Source organism: Culex quinquefasciatus, chromosome 2 (assembly GCF_015732765.1).
Source record: "Culex quinquefasciatus strain JHB chromosome 2, VPISU_Cqui_1.0_pri_paternal, whole genome shotgun sequence".
Classification (NCBI taxonomy): domain Eukaryota; kingdom Metazoa; phylum Arthropoda; class Insecta; order Diptera; family Culicidae; genus Culex; species Culex quinquefasciatus.
This window is the reverse complement of record NC_051862.1, coordinates 196104409-196120662: the sequence shown is the minus strand read 5'-3', so window position 1 is coordinate 196120662 and position 16254 is coordinate 196104409. Positions and strand designations below refer to the sequence as shown.

Sequence of the window (16254 nt, the reverse complement as noted above, 5' to 3'; positions counted from 1 at the left end):
TCGTGAATCCTGACCTCATACCCATCTACTAACCCCCTCAAAACTCATGTGATACTTTGTCGGAGAAGCAGTCGATTGGGCGGTCTCTATCACTCAAGTATCGGACTAACATTCCCATCCACTTCCCCGTGACCCTACCACTGGTCGTGGCCGGCGCCGGTATTGATCAGCATGATAGGGGCCTTTGAGAAGTTGCGAAGCGAGGAAAGATAGCACCCACTTATCTTCCACGGCTCGTGGATGTAACTTCTGGAGGTCCTGGTCAATAACGGAGTAGCAACTGCGGGTGGGCACCTATGCTATGCTATGCTAATCTTTTCATTCTTATTTACCACCTTGTGATGACACGAAATTTGTCAAAATTAATGGGTCCACAACTAACCTTTAAGTGAAATTATCCTCTGATATAATCTGTTAATTTACTCAACATGAGAACCCCTGACCTACCGTGATGTAGCAGCACAAGGTCGAGCATTCAGCAGCCAAAGGAGGAACGAAAGATAAATCGGACTCATTCTAGGTGGACCAACCCATTTCCTAGAAGAGGGCAAACCCATTCCGAGAGCGTAACACGAGGACCAGAGGAGAGAAAAAACCCCAGATGCAATTCCGCAAATCAGCACTCGTTCCCGGTGTTAATTGTAGTAGTTTAACTCACCATGATCAAGGGTAACTGCAGTTGTGAATGGCAATTCATGGTTTAATCAAGTCACAAAAATTTCAAATAATACAAAATAGAAATGAAATACAATCTTCGAAAAACTAGCAAATCAGTAATGTATAAATTTTAGGGCCGTGATATAAACTTCCAGTAAAAATCACGCCCACAGTTCAATGGTCACAGACACAATGATATTGAAGGTCTTCTTCTAATCAGGTAATCGGGCCACCGCCGTTGAGATCCATCCGTTACAATTTAATCACATTTTTAACAAACACTCCCCTTCACTCTTCTCTTCCCATCAGAGCCGATTGATCTCCCGCAGCATCCGGCACCGCGAGTACGACTTCTGGTACGGCTTGGAGAAGATGATTTCAGTCTTGGTTTTGGGCCGGCGCGGCGCCGGAACGTGAATCGACGACGCGATCTCGAGCACCTTTAGGTTCGGCATCGAGTCCAGGATGTGGACCACGTTGGTGAGGCGGATGCGCACGTTGCCGGCGATCAGGAAGCGATCGAGCCGGTTCGGCACCGGGGGGAACTGGCGGAAGAACTCGAACATGACCCGGTTCTCGACCGAGTTGTAGATCAGCTCGAACACGCGCAGCTTGTGCAGCTTGCAGAGATGGGCGAACGCCGTCGAGGAGATCTGGGGGGAAGGGTTATAAAATGTCGTTTTGTGTTTGTTTAAAGCCTGATACTTACATTTTTACAATTGAACAGCACCAGCTTCTTGATGTTGGGCACCGTCGAGCAGACCTCCTCCAGGCAGCGATCGGTGAATCGGTCATCCTCGAATATCTCCAGCACGGTCAGGTTCGGCATGGCACTCTGAATCTCCCGGTAGTACTCCACTCCGGTCGTGCTGAACTCTATCCGTAACCGCTCCAGGCTGGGCATCAGAACCGCAGGTTTACGATTATTCCCGGACAGCTCCAAACACTGCAGTCGGGACAGCTTCTGGAGATCTTTGTTTACCACCAGGACTGGGTTATTTTCCGGGTTGACCAGCCGCAGGGTCTCCAACTTGGCGCAGGTATCGTAGATGGTCTGGTAGAGGCACTCGCCCAGCTGGGGTTCCATTTTGGACGCGATCGACACCTTCTCCAGATTGGCGAGAGCCGCGAAGAACGGCACAACGTCATCCAACCGATCGTCCAGGATTGTGTACTTGACCGTCAGGGCAAAGTACTTGAGTTGAAGTGGTCGCAGCTTAAACAGTGCTTGCAGAGTTTCTCGATGGTCACACTCAACCACCAGGAAGGTCAGCTGCTTGGCCAGATTCTCCAGGAACGGTATCGCCTTCAGGTAGACCCCGCGAAACTTCAAGCTGGTTAAACTTGGCACGAGTTCGGACGACTGGAAGCACTCGTAAAACGGGGAGATATTGTAGTATGTCGCAAACGATATGTGCTGCAGGTGAGGTAGAACGGGAAACTCCGCCACCGTCATCTTCCGGCTGTCCCGCTCCGTCTGTACAATCCTTACGTCTAGTATCAACTCCTTCAAGTTCCCGCACGAGTTCAGCACCTGAAGCAGCGTGCTCTTGCGCAAATCAATTCCGTTTATGACCAGGTACTGCAGCGATTTGCCAAACTTTCGGGCCGCGGCCAAACACAACTCTCCAAACTCTTTCTCGTCGTGTTTGATCATTGAGGTTAGCGCCACCCGGCGGTACATCCGGTTCGACTGGTTGATCGTTTTGAGCAGCCGGGACAGCTGGTTGCTGTTGGTGTGGGGCATGAACACGATGCTGCTGCTGCGCAGGACGATCTCGTCCCAGCGTTTGCACACCACCGAGAGGCGAATCCGCTCGCGGACCGGCAGCTGGTCCAGAATGTGCCAGATTACCTGGCGGGAGGGAAAGAGAAACGGAATTTGGAAAATTGAGTTAAGAACGCCATTTTGTGTCACACAATGCCAAACCTTTTGACTTTAACAGATCCCCAAAATTCGATTTCAATCCTGCGATATTCATCAAAAACCAAAAAACTCATTGCATCATTGTCACTCTTAATATAAAAGAAGTTTCAATCTTGTCATGCTATCATGACACATCCAAGTGCGACAACTGGTCAAAGGGATTCCAAGTCAGAACGCGACTGACACACGTACATGCCTGACTGTCGTAAACATTTGTAATTATAACTCGGGACTCCGACCGCTAAATTCAACCAAACTTTGGGACTGCTCAGAACGGTCAACCAAACAAAACGTGTTTGTTTTTGTTTAATTGCGTGCTCTTGATTTTGCTTATTCAAGGTCAAACGTTAAAACGCGTTTTTCTCGGAACGCCAAAAAGCGTCGTGCGACCAAGGTTTTTGAATTATTTTTTTTGAAAAAAATGTTTGTGTTTTAAAAGCTTATTTCGGTTCAGTTTGGCATGTTTAACAACCCCAGAGAAAAAAATCCGATGAAATTAGCCCGGAAAATGATCAAATTTTTTTTCTCCATGTATAAATTACAGAGTGCGGAAAAGATTTAAAGTTAAAATTCATGTATGCAAAAACGTTTTATTTTAATTTTGTTTGATTTATTTCAATGCAAAGCAATACAAAGAACATTCGGGTTTCTTTTAAGTATTTTAATGAAAATTGTGTGTATTGAAATCCATTTTTATTATCTTTAAATCTGTTTAATTAGGGTCAATTGCAAAAAAGAGCACAAATTTCAACCAAACGCTGACGAGTTAAAATCATTTTCAACCACATTTGTTAATAACGCCACATTAGTAAAAGTGTCCAGATAAGTTAACAATCCATTGTAAAAGTTTGAATCCAAACGAAATAGATTTTTAGATTTTTATAGTTTTTGAATTGTTGTCCAATAAGAAGCTAAAACCATTTAGAAAAAAAGTTCTGCTATTTTAGATACAACATGAAAGTTGTTAAAGTTGCTCAATAAACATAGAAACATATTTGTGATAACTTGATTTTCAACTGAAAAAAAATCAAGTAAACCAATTTGAATTCTAAAATAAAACAATAATCTCTATATACAGCAATTCCATTTGAAAAGAGCCTAAACCGAAAAAAAAGTTCTCCGATCGGGCTCAAACATTTTCTGGGGGTTCCTTGATCAAAATAATTAGACTCGTATTTTTTTTTTGTTTGGCCATTAGGGTGACCTACGCTGTGTTGGGGTGGTCCAAAAATGGCAATTTTCGTAATTTTTCGCAAAAACCACTTTTTTCAAAAATCAATTCAATCCGATTTTAGCTGTTTGGACGCAAAAGAAAGGTGATTAGTTTGAATATTTGGGAAAATATTGCGCGTATTCCCGAGAAAGACACGCGGCAAACCAGCCTCAAAACGACGCGCCGCACTTTCGACAAATGCGTGCTGCCAAATTGCATACTACGCGTTTTGTTTTTGTTGATCTTTTTCTTCGAATCGCCTGGCATTGTAGTCAGGTATGTTTTATATTGCACCAATAGTGCATAAAATCGCTGGCAACACTGTCTTTGGCATATTCTGAAATGCCACGCGGCGTGTACCTTTGAAAGAAACGGACAATAGTAAGAACTTTCAAAAATCTAGCTTAACATTTGAAAAGGTCGTATGAGAACTTAAAATGCTGTTTTTTCCGAGGAATCAGGTAAAAATATTTTCAGACATAGAGATCTTTGATCCCGAGACCTTCAAAACAGCATTTTAAGTTTTCATACGACCTTTTCAAATGTTTAGCTAGATTTTTGAAACTTCTTACTATTTTTCTCATATAGTCAAAACAAAGTCACATGAAACAAGTAATACAATCAAACGCAAAATTTTCCAAAGGTACCGTCAGTCGGGGTGACTATGGGTCAAAAAACGATACACCTCTCGTGATGTCTTAATAACAAAAAAAAATGGAATAACATCGAAAATCTTTCCACGTAGATTTGTTCTTAGATAGTTTACTAACATTTTCCCAAAAGATGGTGGATTTTGATGAACACTACCTTAAATGCCAATAGTTTGAAAATTGACCGAATCTCACCCCTTAGAGGGGGTGACATTGGGTCAAATGAACGATATGGTAAAAACAAGTCATCCAACAGTGTTTCTTGTTCGAAGGAATCGTATTGACTTGCTACAATGTTTGAAGTGGAGATTTCCAAACATTTGGGTAGTTTTCGAGCAATTCCAACAAAAATATTAGAAAAATGATTGTTCGAGAGGTGATTGTTGGCCAAAAACGTACCTCAATTTTAGACAGCTGCCAAAATAACAGAATTTGTTCTAGGAACGAGATTTTTTCAGCGAAGTCATCTTGAGATGTCCACTACGCAACCCTTTTAACAGAATTCAGTTCATTGAGAAGAACCTGAGAAATGGTAAAATCCATCAAAAATCATTTTGACCCAATCTCACCCCCAGACCCAATGTCACCCCTACTGACGGTAGAAGAGTTCTCCTTTGCAATATTTTCTGAAAATTTAAAATAAGTTCAAACATGATTTTTGAGCGGATTTTTAGCACGAAGCCCGTCAAGAGACGTACTTGGGTTGAACCGGAACTCTAGCCAATTTCGATTGTATCAATATTCCCAACAAATGTGAGCTATATCAGAAAAAGTGAATTTCAATTTCACACTTGATTTTATGCGATTGAAAAAAATATTCTCAATCAAATCAAATCAGAATGTCATTAAAATATGCATATTTTTCCGATAAAAAAGTAAATCTTTCCCAGCTCCTGAGGGGAACACCCTTGAAGAGTATCGGGCCGGCAATTACAAAGCGGATTCAGTGGCAGTTTCATGCTCAACTTAATGTTAACATGTTAAGGTTAATGTTAACATTCCATAGGTCGCCTCCCTAAGGTGTCGTGATAAGGTCCAGTTTGTGACGATACACTACCTTCCCTTTACTAAGCAATCGATTCCAGAAGGGAAAAGATCACCAGTTGTGTTGGTCCGAGCCGGGATTTGAACCCCGATCTACCACTTACGAAGCGGAAGCGTTACCACTGGGCTACGTGGCTTGGTCACGATAAAAGGTAAAACTATTCTTTCAAGATAATAAAATAACAAAAATGGATCAACCTAATTGATGTATACCTTTTTGTAATAAATAACTACTGATTGGTTAAAACATTTCATAATGGCATAAAATTGTATTAAAATAACGTCATGACTACAAATGAAATACAAAACAAAAAACAAAAGGATTAAACTCAATTAGCTTTTGCATAGAAATCGTTATTGAAATTGAATCTGTTATGATGTGTTTGAATTAATCGAGTGTTTGTCATCCTCCGTTCAAATTAGGCTTCTCTGCATGCTTACTTGTAATCAGCAATTATGATTTTCCGTGTAATTATCCACCCTTGTACACACGTTCACACGTGTTCATGAATCCCCTCCACACACTTACCTCTGTCGGCAAATCGTTGATATGTTTGCTGGCCACGGTCATTTCGTTCCGGGAAATTTACAATTCAATGCCTGAAAATATACAAAAACCATAGAATGCACCCATTATTTAATGACTCGTTATTGTAGAATAATTTAATCTGGCATATTTGAACACACACACATGCATACACCACATTTCACATACTGATGCAAATCCTTTCCCACAATTCCCACAAGCAAAGTTTTCCTGTGGCCAAAATGCTAAACTCTTGTTATTCACACACACACACACACACACACACAAGTACAATCAGCAACTGCTGCTCGTGACATGTGTGATGGTGCGCATATGCAAATGATTTTGTTTTGCGGAAAAGCCGACTCTCAATAGCAAATAAATTATGGAAAACATCGGTGAAACCTGATTTGTTGAGTGTGTAGTAGAATTGTGTTAAAACAATACCCCCCAACAGCAAACAACATCAGCAAACCAATGCCACCCCCCACTAATATACATACAAACGAAACGAGAACAAAAACATCGAAACAATTGAGCAACAAAAAGAAAAAAACACAAACAAACATTTGTGAGGGGTCACAAAGCTTCTCCATTCAAAACGCATAATCGAGAGTCCCATGTTTTTGGCCGGAAAAGTACCATTCATTGAGAGGGAACTAACGAAAAAAAAAGTTATAAAAAACTTGCATCACCAAACGAACAGCAAACGGATGTCAAGCACACAGAGAAATAAATAAATTGTGACAAATTGAAACATATGGCAGGAGCGGTGACATTGCCCCCCTCCAGAAGCATCTGGTGCATATTAAATGCAGCAACATTTATTCCCGCGAAATTTGCAGGTCAGGTAACGTCATGATTCGAAATCCGGACACTTAGTACCATATTATTTTTGTTATAGCTGGCAAAAAATCATGTAATGAGTTGGAAATGTTGAAATATCATCAGGATTTAGTATAAACAGTCAGTTTTAAGAGAATGCATGCAAAATATGTCTTTTCTAACAATTTTTCATCAGAATTTGAAAATTAAAATGACTTGTTGTGCTTCGAATCCCGGACACTTTTAAAAGCTGATTCGAAATCCGGACACTTTTGCTTCGAATTCCGGACACTCGATTTTGTTTATGAATCTCACAAATTTGGACTGAAATGTTAGTGAATGGCATTATTTAGGTCACAAATAAGCTGTTAACATCAAAACAATCGATAGTTTATATAAACATATGCTAGAATTTAAGGAAATCAAAAACATAAATTTTTGCTTTGCCTTCCCGGTGCTTCGGACGCCTATGAAATATTTCCGTTGAAATGTTTCGCATTTTTGATAATCTTATTATTTTATTTTATTTTATTGTTTTGGCATTAACTACAGCGTTCCAACAAAATTTAAATGAAAGTTGATGTTAGAATTCATCAAATAACACAGTTTTGACATTCATAATGCGAACTTATATCCAAATAATTGATAAAACAAGTTGAAGTGTCCGGGTTTCGAAGCGTCCGGGAATTCGAATCATGACGTTATCCTCTCGAAAGAGCGAGCGCGCCACCCAGTGTGAGGCAATGAAAGCTTTTTACGAAATGAGCTTTTTTGTTCGATTTTCGAAGGATCTCTTATCTGATGAATTGACAGGAGGCTGGCTGTTCGGGGAAATGGTCGGAGCAAAAATTTAATTTAAACATCATTTGCACCGAGTACAAAGAGTGAGAGAGAGAGACGTTAACAAATTCATACAGGGTATTTGTTAAACTCCCCGTGAAATCACTCGTAAAGAGGTTCGTTTTGGAGGAAAACGGCGTTGTACCGATTCAACACTGCATAAATTTGATTGCGATGCAATTTTTAAGCACAAATTATTTCCGTGATTAAATATTTAATATCGCTCGTTATTTACAATCGCTACAGTTTGTGGAGAGCAGTGCAGGCAGGAAAAAATGGATGTTGTTGGAATGATTTTGTTTCAAGCAGAAATTAAAAAGCAAACTTTAAAAAAACATGATATTTTAATGAATTTTGTGTCATTGGATAACCCATGCAAGTCTCCATACAATTTTGGCAGCTGTCCATACAAAAATGGTATGTAAATATTCAAACAGCTGTAACTTTTGAGTGAATTTTCTGATCAATTTGATGTCTTCGGCAAAGTTGTAGGTATTGTTGAGGACTTTTGAGAAAAAATAGGTACACGGAAAAAAAAATTGCAGATTTTTTTATCAACTTTTTTTTCACTAAAACTCAATTTCCCAAAATACGTATTTTTTGATTTTCGAGATTTTTTGATATGTTTTAGGGGACAAGAATCCGCAACTTTTGAGCCATAGAGAAACATGGTCAAAAAATCTGCCGCCGGGTTATTAATTTTTGAAAAAATAGTGATTTTTGGAAAAAATCGAAGTTTTATGCAAAATCAAGTTTGACATTATTTTTTAATGCAAAATTGAATTTGCAATCGAAAAGTACTTTACAGATTTTTTGATAAAGGGCTCCGTTTTCAAGATATAGCCACCGAAAGTTTGATTTTAGCGAAATATTTGCAGTTTTTCAATTTTTAAAAATAGTGACCATGAGTGACCATTTCTAAAAATATTTTTTTTGAAAAGTTCAGAAGATTTGCTATAAAATTGTCTAAGAGACATTGAAGATTGGACCTCTGGTTGCTGAGATACAGCGGCTTGTTTCATATATTCACATTGAAAATCGGACCAATAATTGCTGAGATATCGTCATTAGAAAATGGTGGGCTGATTGGGTGAGACTTAGAAAACTTCAATTTTCGTGTTTCTTTTTCTTTAAGCCGCTGTATCTCAGCAACCAGAGGTCCAATCTTCAATGTCTCTTAGACAATTTCATAGCAAATTTTCTGAACTTTTCAAAAAAAATATTTTTAGAAATGGTCACTCATGGTCACTATTTTAAAAAATTGAAAAACTGCAAATATTTCGCTAAAATCAAACTTTCGGTGGCTATATCTTGAAAACGGAGCCCTTTATCAAAAAATCTGTAAAGTACTTTTCGATTGCAAATTCAATTTTGCATTAAAAAATAATGTCAAACTTGATTTTGCATAAAACTTCGATTTTTTCCAAAAATCACTATTTTTTCAAAAATTCATAACTCGGCGGCAGATTTTTTGACCATGTTTCTCTATGGCTCAAAAGTTGCGGATTTTTGTCCCCTAAAACATATCAAAAAATCTCGAAAATAAAAAAATACGTATTTTGGGAAATTGAGTTTTAGTGAAAAAAAAAGTTGATAAAAAAATCTCCAATTTTTTTTTCCGTGTACCTATTTTTTTCTCAAAAGGCCTCAACAATACCTACAACTTTGCCGAAGACACCAAATTGATCAGAAAATTCACTCAAAAGTTACAGGGGTAATTCTCCGCCAACTCACACAGCAGTTGTCCCGACCCCTCTTCGATTTGCGTGAAACTTTGTCCTAAGGGGTAACTTTTGTCCCTGATCACGAATCCGAGGTCCGTTTTTTGATATCTCGTGACGGAGGGGCGGTACGACCCCTTCCATTTTTGAACATGCGAAAAAAGAGGTGTTTTTCAATAATTTGCAGCCTGAAACGGTGATGAGATAGAAATTTGGTGTCAAAGGGACTTTTATGTAAAATTAGACGCCCGATTTGATGGCGTATTCAGAATTCCGAAAAACGTATTTTTCATCGAAAAAAACACTAAAAAAGTTTTAAAAAATCTCCCATTTTCCGTTACTCGACTGTAAAAATTTTTGGAACATGTCATTTTATGGGAAATTTAATGTACTTTTCGAATCTACATTGACCCAGAAGGGTCATTTTTTCATTTAGAACAAAATTTTTCATTTTAAAATTTCGTGTTTTTTCTAACTATGCAGGGTTATTTTTTAGAGTGTAACAGTGTTCTACAAAGTTGTAGAGCAGACAATTACAAAAATTTTGATATATAGACATAAGGGGTTTGCTTATAAACATCACGAGTTATCGCGATTTTACGAAAAAAAGTTTTGAAAAAGTTGGTCGTCATCGATCATGGCCGTTCATGGTCACCCGCGACAGACACGGACGACGAAACAAAGAGAAACGCAAAAAGTAACTTTTTCAAAACTTTTTTTTCGTAAAATCGCGATAACTCTTGATGTTTATAAGCAAACCCCTTATGTCTATATATCAAAATTTTTGTAATTGTCTGCTCTACAACTTTGTAGAACACTGTTACACTCTAAAAAATAACCCTGCATAGTTAGAAAAAACACGAAATTTTAAAATGAAATATTTTGTTCTAAACGAAAAAATGACCCTTCTGGGTCAATGTAGATTCGAAAAGTACATTAAATTTCCCATAAAATGACATGTTCCAAAATTTTTACAGTCGAGTAACGGAAAATGAGATTTTTAAAACTTTTTAGTGTTTTTTCGATGAAAATACGTTTTTCGGAATTCTGAATACGCCATCAAATCGGGCGTCTAATTTTACATAAAAGTCCCTTTGACACCAAATTTCTATCTCATCACCGTTTCAGGCTGCAAATTATTGAAAACACCTCTTTTTCGCATGTTCAAAAATGGAAGGGGTCGTACCGCCCCTCCGTCACGAGATATCAAAAAACGGACCTCGGATTCGTGATCAGGGACAAAAGTTACCCCTTAGGACAAAGTTTCACGCAAATCGAAGAGGGGTCGGGGCAACTTTTCCCGATTTCGTGTGAGTTGGTAGAGAATTACCCACAGCTGTTTGAATATTAAAGTACCATTTTTGTATGGACAGCTGCCAAAATTGTATGGAGACTTGTATGAAAGAACCAATGACACAAAATAGCATATTTGGTCATAGGGAAGGCCCCCACAAAGTTTGAGCCAAATCAAAAAATACAAATAAAATCCATTTCCGGTTTTGGTAGAGAATTGCTCATCTGTCCATTAGGGAGACAAGAAAAATCGAAAATTTGGAAAATCGTAAGAGATGTACCCTGCGGCTCGACTCTTTAGGTAAAAATAAGTAACTGTGCCAATTTTGAGCCCAGTTTTTTAATGATTAAGGGACACTTTTTATCGTTGAAAGTTGTATGGAAAAATTCAAAAAATATATGGAAAAAAGCAAATCTTTCAAAATTCCGCCAAAAGGTGGCGTTTAATCTGTCGGGTCATTGTCAAGTGTGAGATTCTAATTAAAAACTGTATGACAAACCACTTAGTCCAAGACCGCACAACGATCCGCGTTTTCCCTGACGAGTTATCATCTATTTAAAGAAGACGTTTTTGTATGAAAAGTTTTTTTCACCAACTTCGACAATAACCCTTAACCGATTTTGTAGTTGTAGGAGAGGCCTATTCAGAACAACAGTTAAAAGGTACACGAAAAAAGGGATTTTTTATTAAAGTTTTTTGACAAAACCATCAATTTCACAAAATCCTTTTTAAATTTTTGAATCGTTTAAAGGGGCAAAAACTCGCAACTTCTGAAAAGTACAGTCCAAAAATTTGCCACCGAGTTTTGATTTAAAAAACTAACTTAATTCACCTATGTGGTTGATGCCTTCCTCACTCTTTGCCAACAATTGGAAATTCGATGGGATTGGACAAATTTTTTATCTAGTTTTTCTTAAGATCAGCAAAAAAAAAGTTCAAAAATATCACTTAAGTGGCCAACACATGAGACAAGATTGCCAGATTCTTAATGTTTTGGACTTTTTGTAAGGTTTTCCGATTACCTAACCAACCATGTATAACATGATGGTATTTGAGTCGATTTCCGATCACTTATCTAACATCCGGATAAATATAAAAAACTAACTTAATCCACCTATGTGGTTGGTGCCTTCCTCACTCTTTTCCAACAATGGGTGATATGTAATATGATGGGTTTGGACACAAAATTGATCCAAAAAAACACACATATAACTCTAGGGCTCATAAGTGGCATTATAAGTGGTCAGAACTCGAGACAGGGATGGGTCGGATGATGGATCCGGACATTGTTTACATACATTTAAATGAGATCCGGCTACAAAAAAAGTACATAAATATCACTTAAGTGGTTATAACTCGAGACAGGGTTGCCAGATCTTCAATGTTGTAGATTCGTTGGAAAGGTCTTTCAATTATCTAACCAACGATGGGTCGGATGATGGATCCAGACATTGTTTACATACATTTAAATGAGATCCGGCTACAAAAAAAGTACATAAATATCACTTAAGTGGTTATAACTCGAGACAGGGTTGCCAGATCTTCAATGTTGTAGATTCGTTGGAAAGGTCTTTCAATTATCTAACCAACGATGGGTCGGATGATGGATCCAGACATTGTTTACATACATTTAAATGAGATCCGGCTTCAAAAAAGTACATAAATATCACTTAAGTGGTCATAACTCGAGACAGGGTTGCCAGATCTTCAAAGTTGTGGACTCGTTGGAAAGGTCTTTCAATTACCTAAATAACGATGTATAACATGATGATGTTTGGTTCAGTTTACTGCCATTTATTCATCTTCCAAAAATATGCGAAAACACATTTTTATACATAACTTTTGAACTACTTATCGAAACTGCAAACAATTCAATAGCACCGTATGGGACCCTAAACCAAGTCAAATGCGACTGGTTTGGTCAAAATCGGTTCAGCCAGTGCTGAGAAAACTGCGTGACATTATTGGTCACATACACACACACATACACACACACATACACACACACATACACACACACACACACACACACACACACACACACACACACACACACACACACACACATACACACACACATACACACACACATACACACAGACATTGGTTCAGTTTTCGATTCTGAGTCGATATGTATACATCAAGGTGGGTTTTCGAGCTTTTAATAAAAAGTTCAATTTTAGAGCAGGATTATAGCCTTACCTCAGTGAGGAAGGCAAAACTAACTTTATCCACCTAAGTGGTAGGTGCCTTTCCACTCTTTACCAACTATTGGTGTTTCGATGGGTTTGGACACAAATTTCATTTTTCTTTAAATCCGCCAAAAAAAGTACACAAATATCACTTAAGTAACTCATAACTCGAGACAGGGTTGCTAGGTATTAAATGTTTTGGACTCGTTGGAAAGGTTCTTACCTAACCAACGGTGGATATATATATATATATATCCGGATCCATCATCCTAGCCACCGTTGGTTAGGTAAGAACCTTTCCAACGAGTCCAAAACATCAAAGATCTGGCAACCCTGTCTCAAGTTATGACCACTTAAGTGATATTTAGGTATCTCACTTAAATGTATTAAAACTATAGTTAAACTTAAATGTATTAAAACTATAGTTTTAATACATTTAAGTGAGATCCGGCCTAAAAAAAGTTAAGTATATCACTTAAGTGGTCATAACTTGAGACAGGGTTGCCAGATCTTTGATGTTTTGGACTCGTTGGAAAGATCTTTTGATTACCAACATGACGATATTTGAATCGATTTCCGGTCACTTATCTAACATCCGAATAAATACAAAAAAAAAAACATTTTTATACATAACTTTTGAACTACTAATCGAAACTTTATAAAACTCAATAGGTACGTATGGGACCTCAAACCAAATCGAATGCAACTGGTTTGACCAAAATCGGTTCAGCCAGTGCTGAGAAAACTCAGTGAGAATTTTGGTCACATACAAACACACATACATTTGTTCAGTTTTTGATTCTGAGTCGATAGGTATACATGAAAGTGGGTCTACGAGCTTTCCGAGAAAAGTTCATTTTTAGAGCAGGATTTTAGCCCTACCTCAGTGAGGGAGGCAAAAAAGAAAAATAAAAAAATACCCATTCTTGAAAAAACAAATCGAAAAGAAAGTTGTTTTAATTTTAACCCTATTTGCTGAAGCCAATATCTGCCAATGTTCCAATTTTCAATGTTGAAAAAAAACTATTTTGAAAAAAACCTTATCGAATAAAACATTTTGAAAAAAATGTTTTTACTTTTTTTATAAAAAAAAACCATGATAAAAAATTTCATTATTTTATGTTTGCTTAGAGATTTGAATTGCTATGAATGTTCCAGATACTGGTTTAGTAGCACAGCAATCTTTTGTACTAAAATTTCAGATAAAGGAAAAATGGGATGTTAGAAAAAGTACTCCTAAAACCAAGCTTAACATACCTTACAAATCTAAAATACATTTTCAAGTTGATTTATTTTTTATCAATGCTTATCATAATGTTTTACACTAATTAAAATTTGACTAATAACCTTGGAATCTAATATTCCTCTTGATAAAATGTGTATGTAGAAAACAGCCTAATGATGCCCTGTGTATTTTGTAATCAAGAAACTACTTTCTCCAAGACTGAGTTGGTGGTAAAAATCTCGAAAATATGAATTTATTCCACGATTTTTGGAAAATGTCGCATTTGATTTCGTGAAGCTGCGAAATTCTTGTAAAATCGATGCTTCTGTGTTCTGTTATGTTCACTTAGAAATATGCTTAAAATCTGATTTATGTTAAGGATTTCAAAGAAAATGATTTAAAGTGCTATGTTTTTTTTTCTCAACAAAGCTGTTTAAAAAGTCTTAACGGTGCAGCAAAAAGTTTGAAAAATAATGGTTTTATTTTTTTCAATGTTATGGGGAAAACAATTTATTTGCTTTTATTAAGCTGAAGATGATGTTTTCATACAATTTATTTGAATTGAGGTGTACTAGTTCTATTTTAAATAACAAAGAAAACGCATTATATTTATTTTTCAAAATGCTTTCTTCGAATAGTACTTTTCATAAATTATGAATTTATATTGCTTTGAATTACATTAAAAAAAAAATTGTCAAAAATATAAATCGCTTCATGCTTTAATTTCCGTAATACAGGTTGATGAACCAGTGACAGGCGAATAACTTTTAATTGCAATAAATTGAAACGTATTCGAATTAAAATTTTTACTAACGGTTAAACTTCTTCAGCAATTGACAGTCAACCTAAAAACTATCGTATCATTCATAAAGTACACGAATTAAGAACTAAAAAAACTTCTTTAACAAAAAGTTTGAAAACTTGTATAGCGCAGTTCTTTACCAAAACCGGAAATGGATTTTATTTGTATTTTTGTTATTTGGCTCAAACTTTGTGGGGGCCTTCCCTATGACCAAAGAAGCTATTTTATGTCATTGGTTCACCCATACAAGTCTCCATACAATTTTGGCTGCTGTCCATACAAAAATGGTACGTAAATATTTAAAAAGCTGTAACTTTTGAGTGAAATTTCTGATGAATTTGGTGTCTTCGGAAAAATTGTAGGTATTGTTGAGGACTTAAGATAAAAATAGATAGATGGAAAAAAATATTTGACGATTTTATAATTAACTTTTTTTTTCACAAAAACTCAATTTCCCAAAATACGTATTTTTATTTATTTTCGAGATTATTTTACATGTTTTAGGGGACAACAACCCACAACTTTTGAGTCATATGGTCAAAAAATCTGCCGCTGAGTTATGGATTTCTGAAAAAAAAATGATTTTCGGAAAAAAATGAAATTTCGTACAATAAAAAGTTTGGTCTATTTTTTGAATTTGAAATTGAATTTGCAATCGAGAAGTACTCTACAGATTTTTTTAATAAAGGGCTCCCTTTTCAAGATATTGCGAAATATTTGCAGATTTTCAATATTTAAAAAAAGTGATCATGCGTGACCATTTCTCAAAATATTTTTTTTTTTTTCAAATTTCAGAAAATTTGCTATAAAGTAGTCTGAGAGACATTGAAAGACCTCTGGTTGCTGAGATACAGCGGTTTGATAAAAAACAGAAAAATTGAAGTTTTCTAAGTCTGACGCAAATAATCCATTATTTTCTAATGTCGATATTTCAGCAACTAGTGATCCGATTGTCAATGTTAAAACATGAAACATTCGTAATTTTTTTCATTTTTTTCGAAAACAATAATTTTATTTTATTTTTTTAAATCAAGACTAACATTTCAAAAAGACGTAATATTAAATGTATGGTTTCACTGAAAACATCAAAACAAAAAAGAAATGGCAACACTGTTGCCAATCTGTTTATTTATTTTCAAAACCCTCATTTTTCCGTTTCATCATAATTGTGTACCCCTCATTTTTCCTCAGGCCACTCTGTCATTCCCATTAATAATAATTTCATGGCGGTCGTCGCGGTGCTGCCAACGATATTATGTGCCAACTGGCGAAGATAATTGTTTGATTAAATTAGTCAAAACGGATTTAAATTAAAGCTCACTCTGCCCTCGTCGCGTG

General features: G+C 36.7%; 1 protein-coding gene across 1 annotated transcript in view; it reads right to left on the bottom strand.

Annotated features, from left to right (window-relative positions):
* Positions 1-830: 830 nt before the first annotated feature.
* The window catches only part of LOC6039093, a 70465-nt gene continuing 55041 nt past the window's right edge, over positions 831-16254 (bottom strand). The window contains exons 2-4 of the mRNA XM_001848710.2: positions 6021-6091; positions 1367-2512; positions 831-1310 (exon numbers count right to left, since the gene is read on the bottom strand). Of these exons, the coding sequence (XP_001848762.1) occupies positions 963-1310; positions 1367-2512; positions 6021-6062 (1536 nt within the window). The 5' untranslated portion in view covers positions 6063-6091 and the 3' untranslated portion in view covers positions 831-962. The remainder of the gene's footprint in view (positions 1311-1366; positions 2513-6020; positions 6092-16254) is intronic.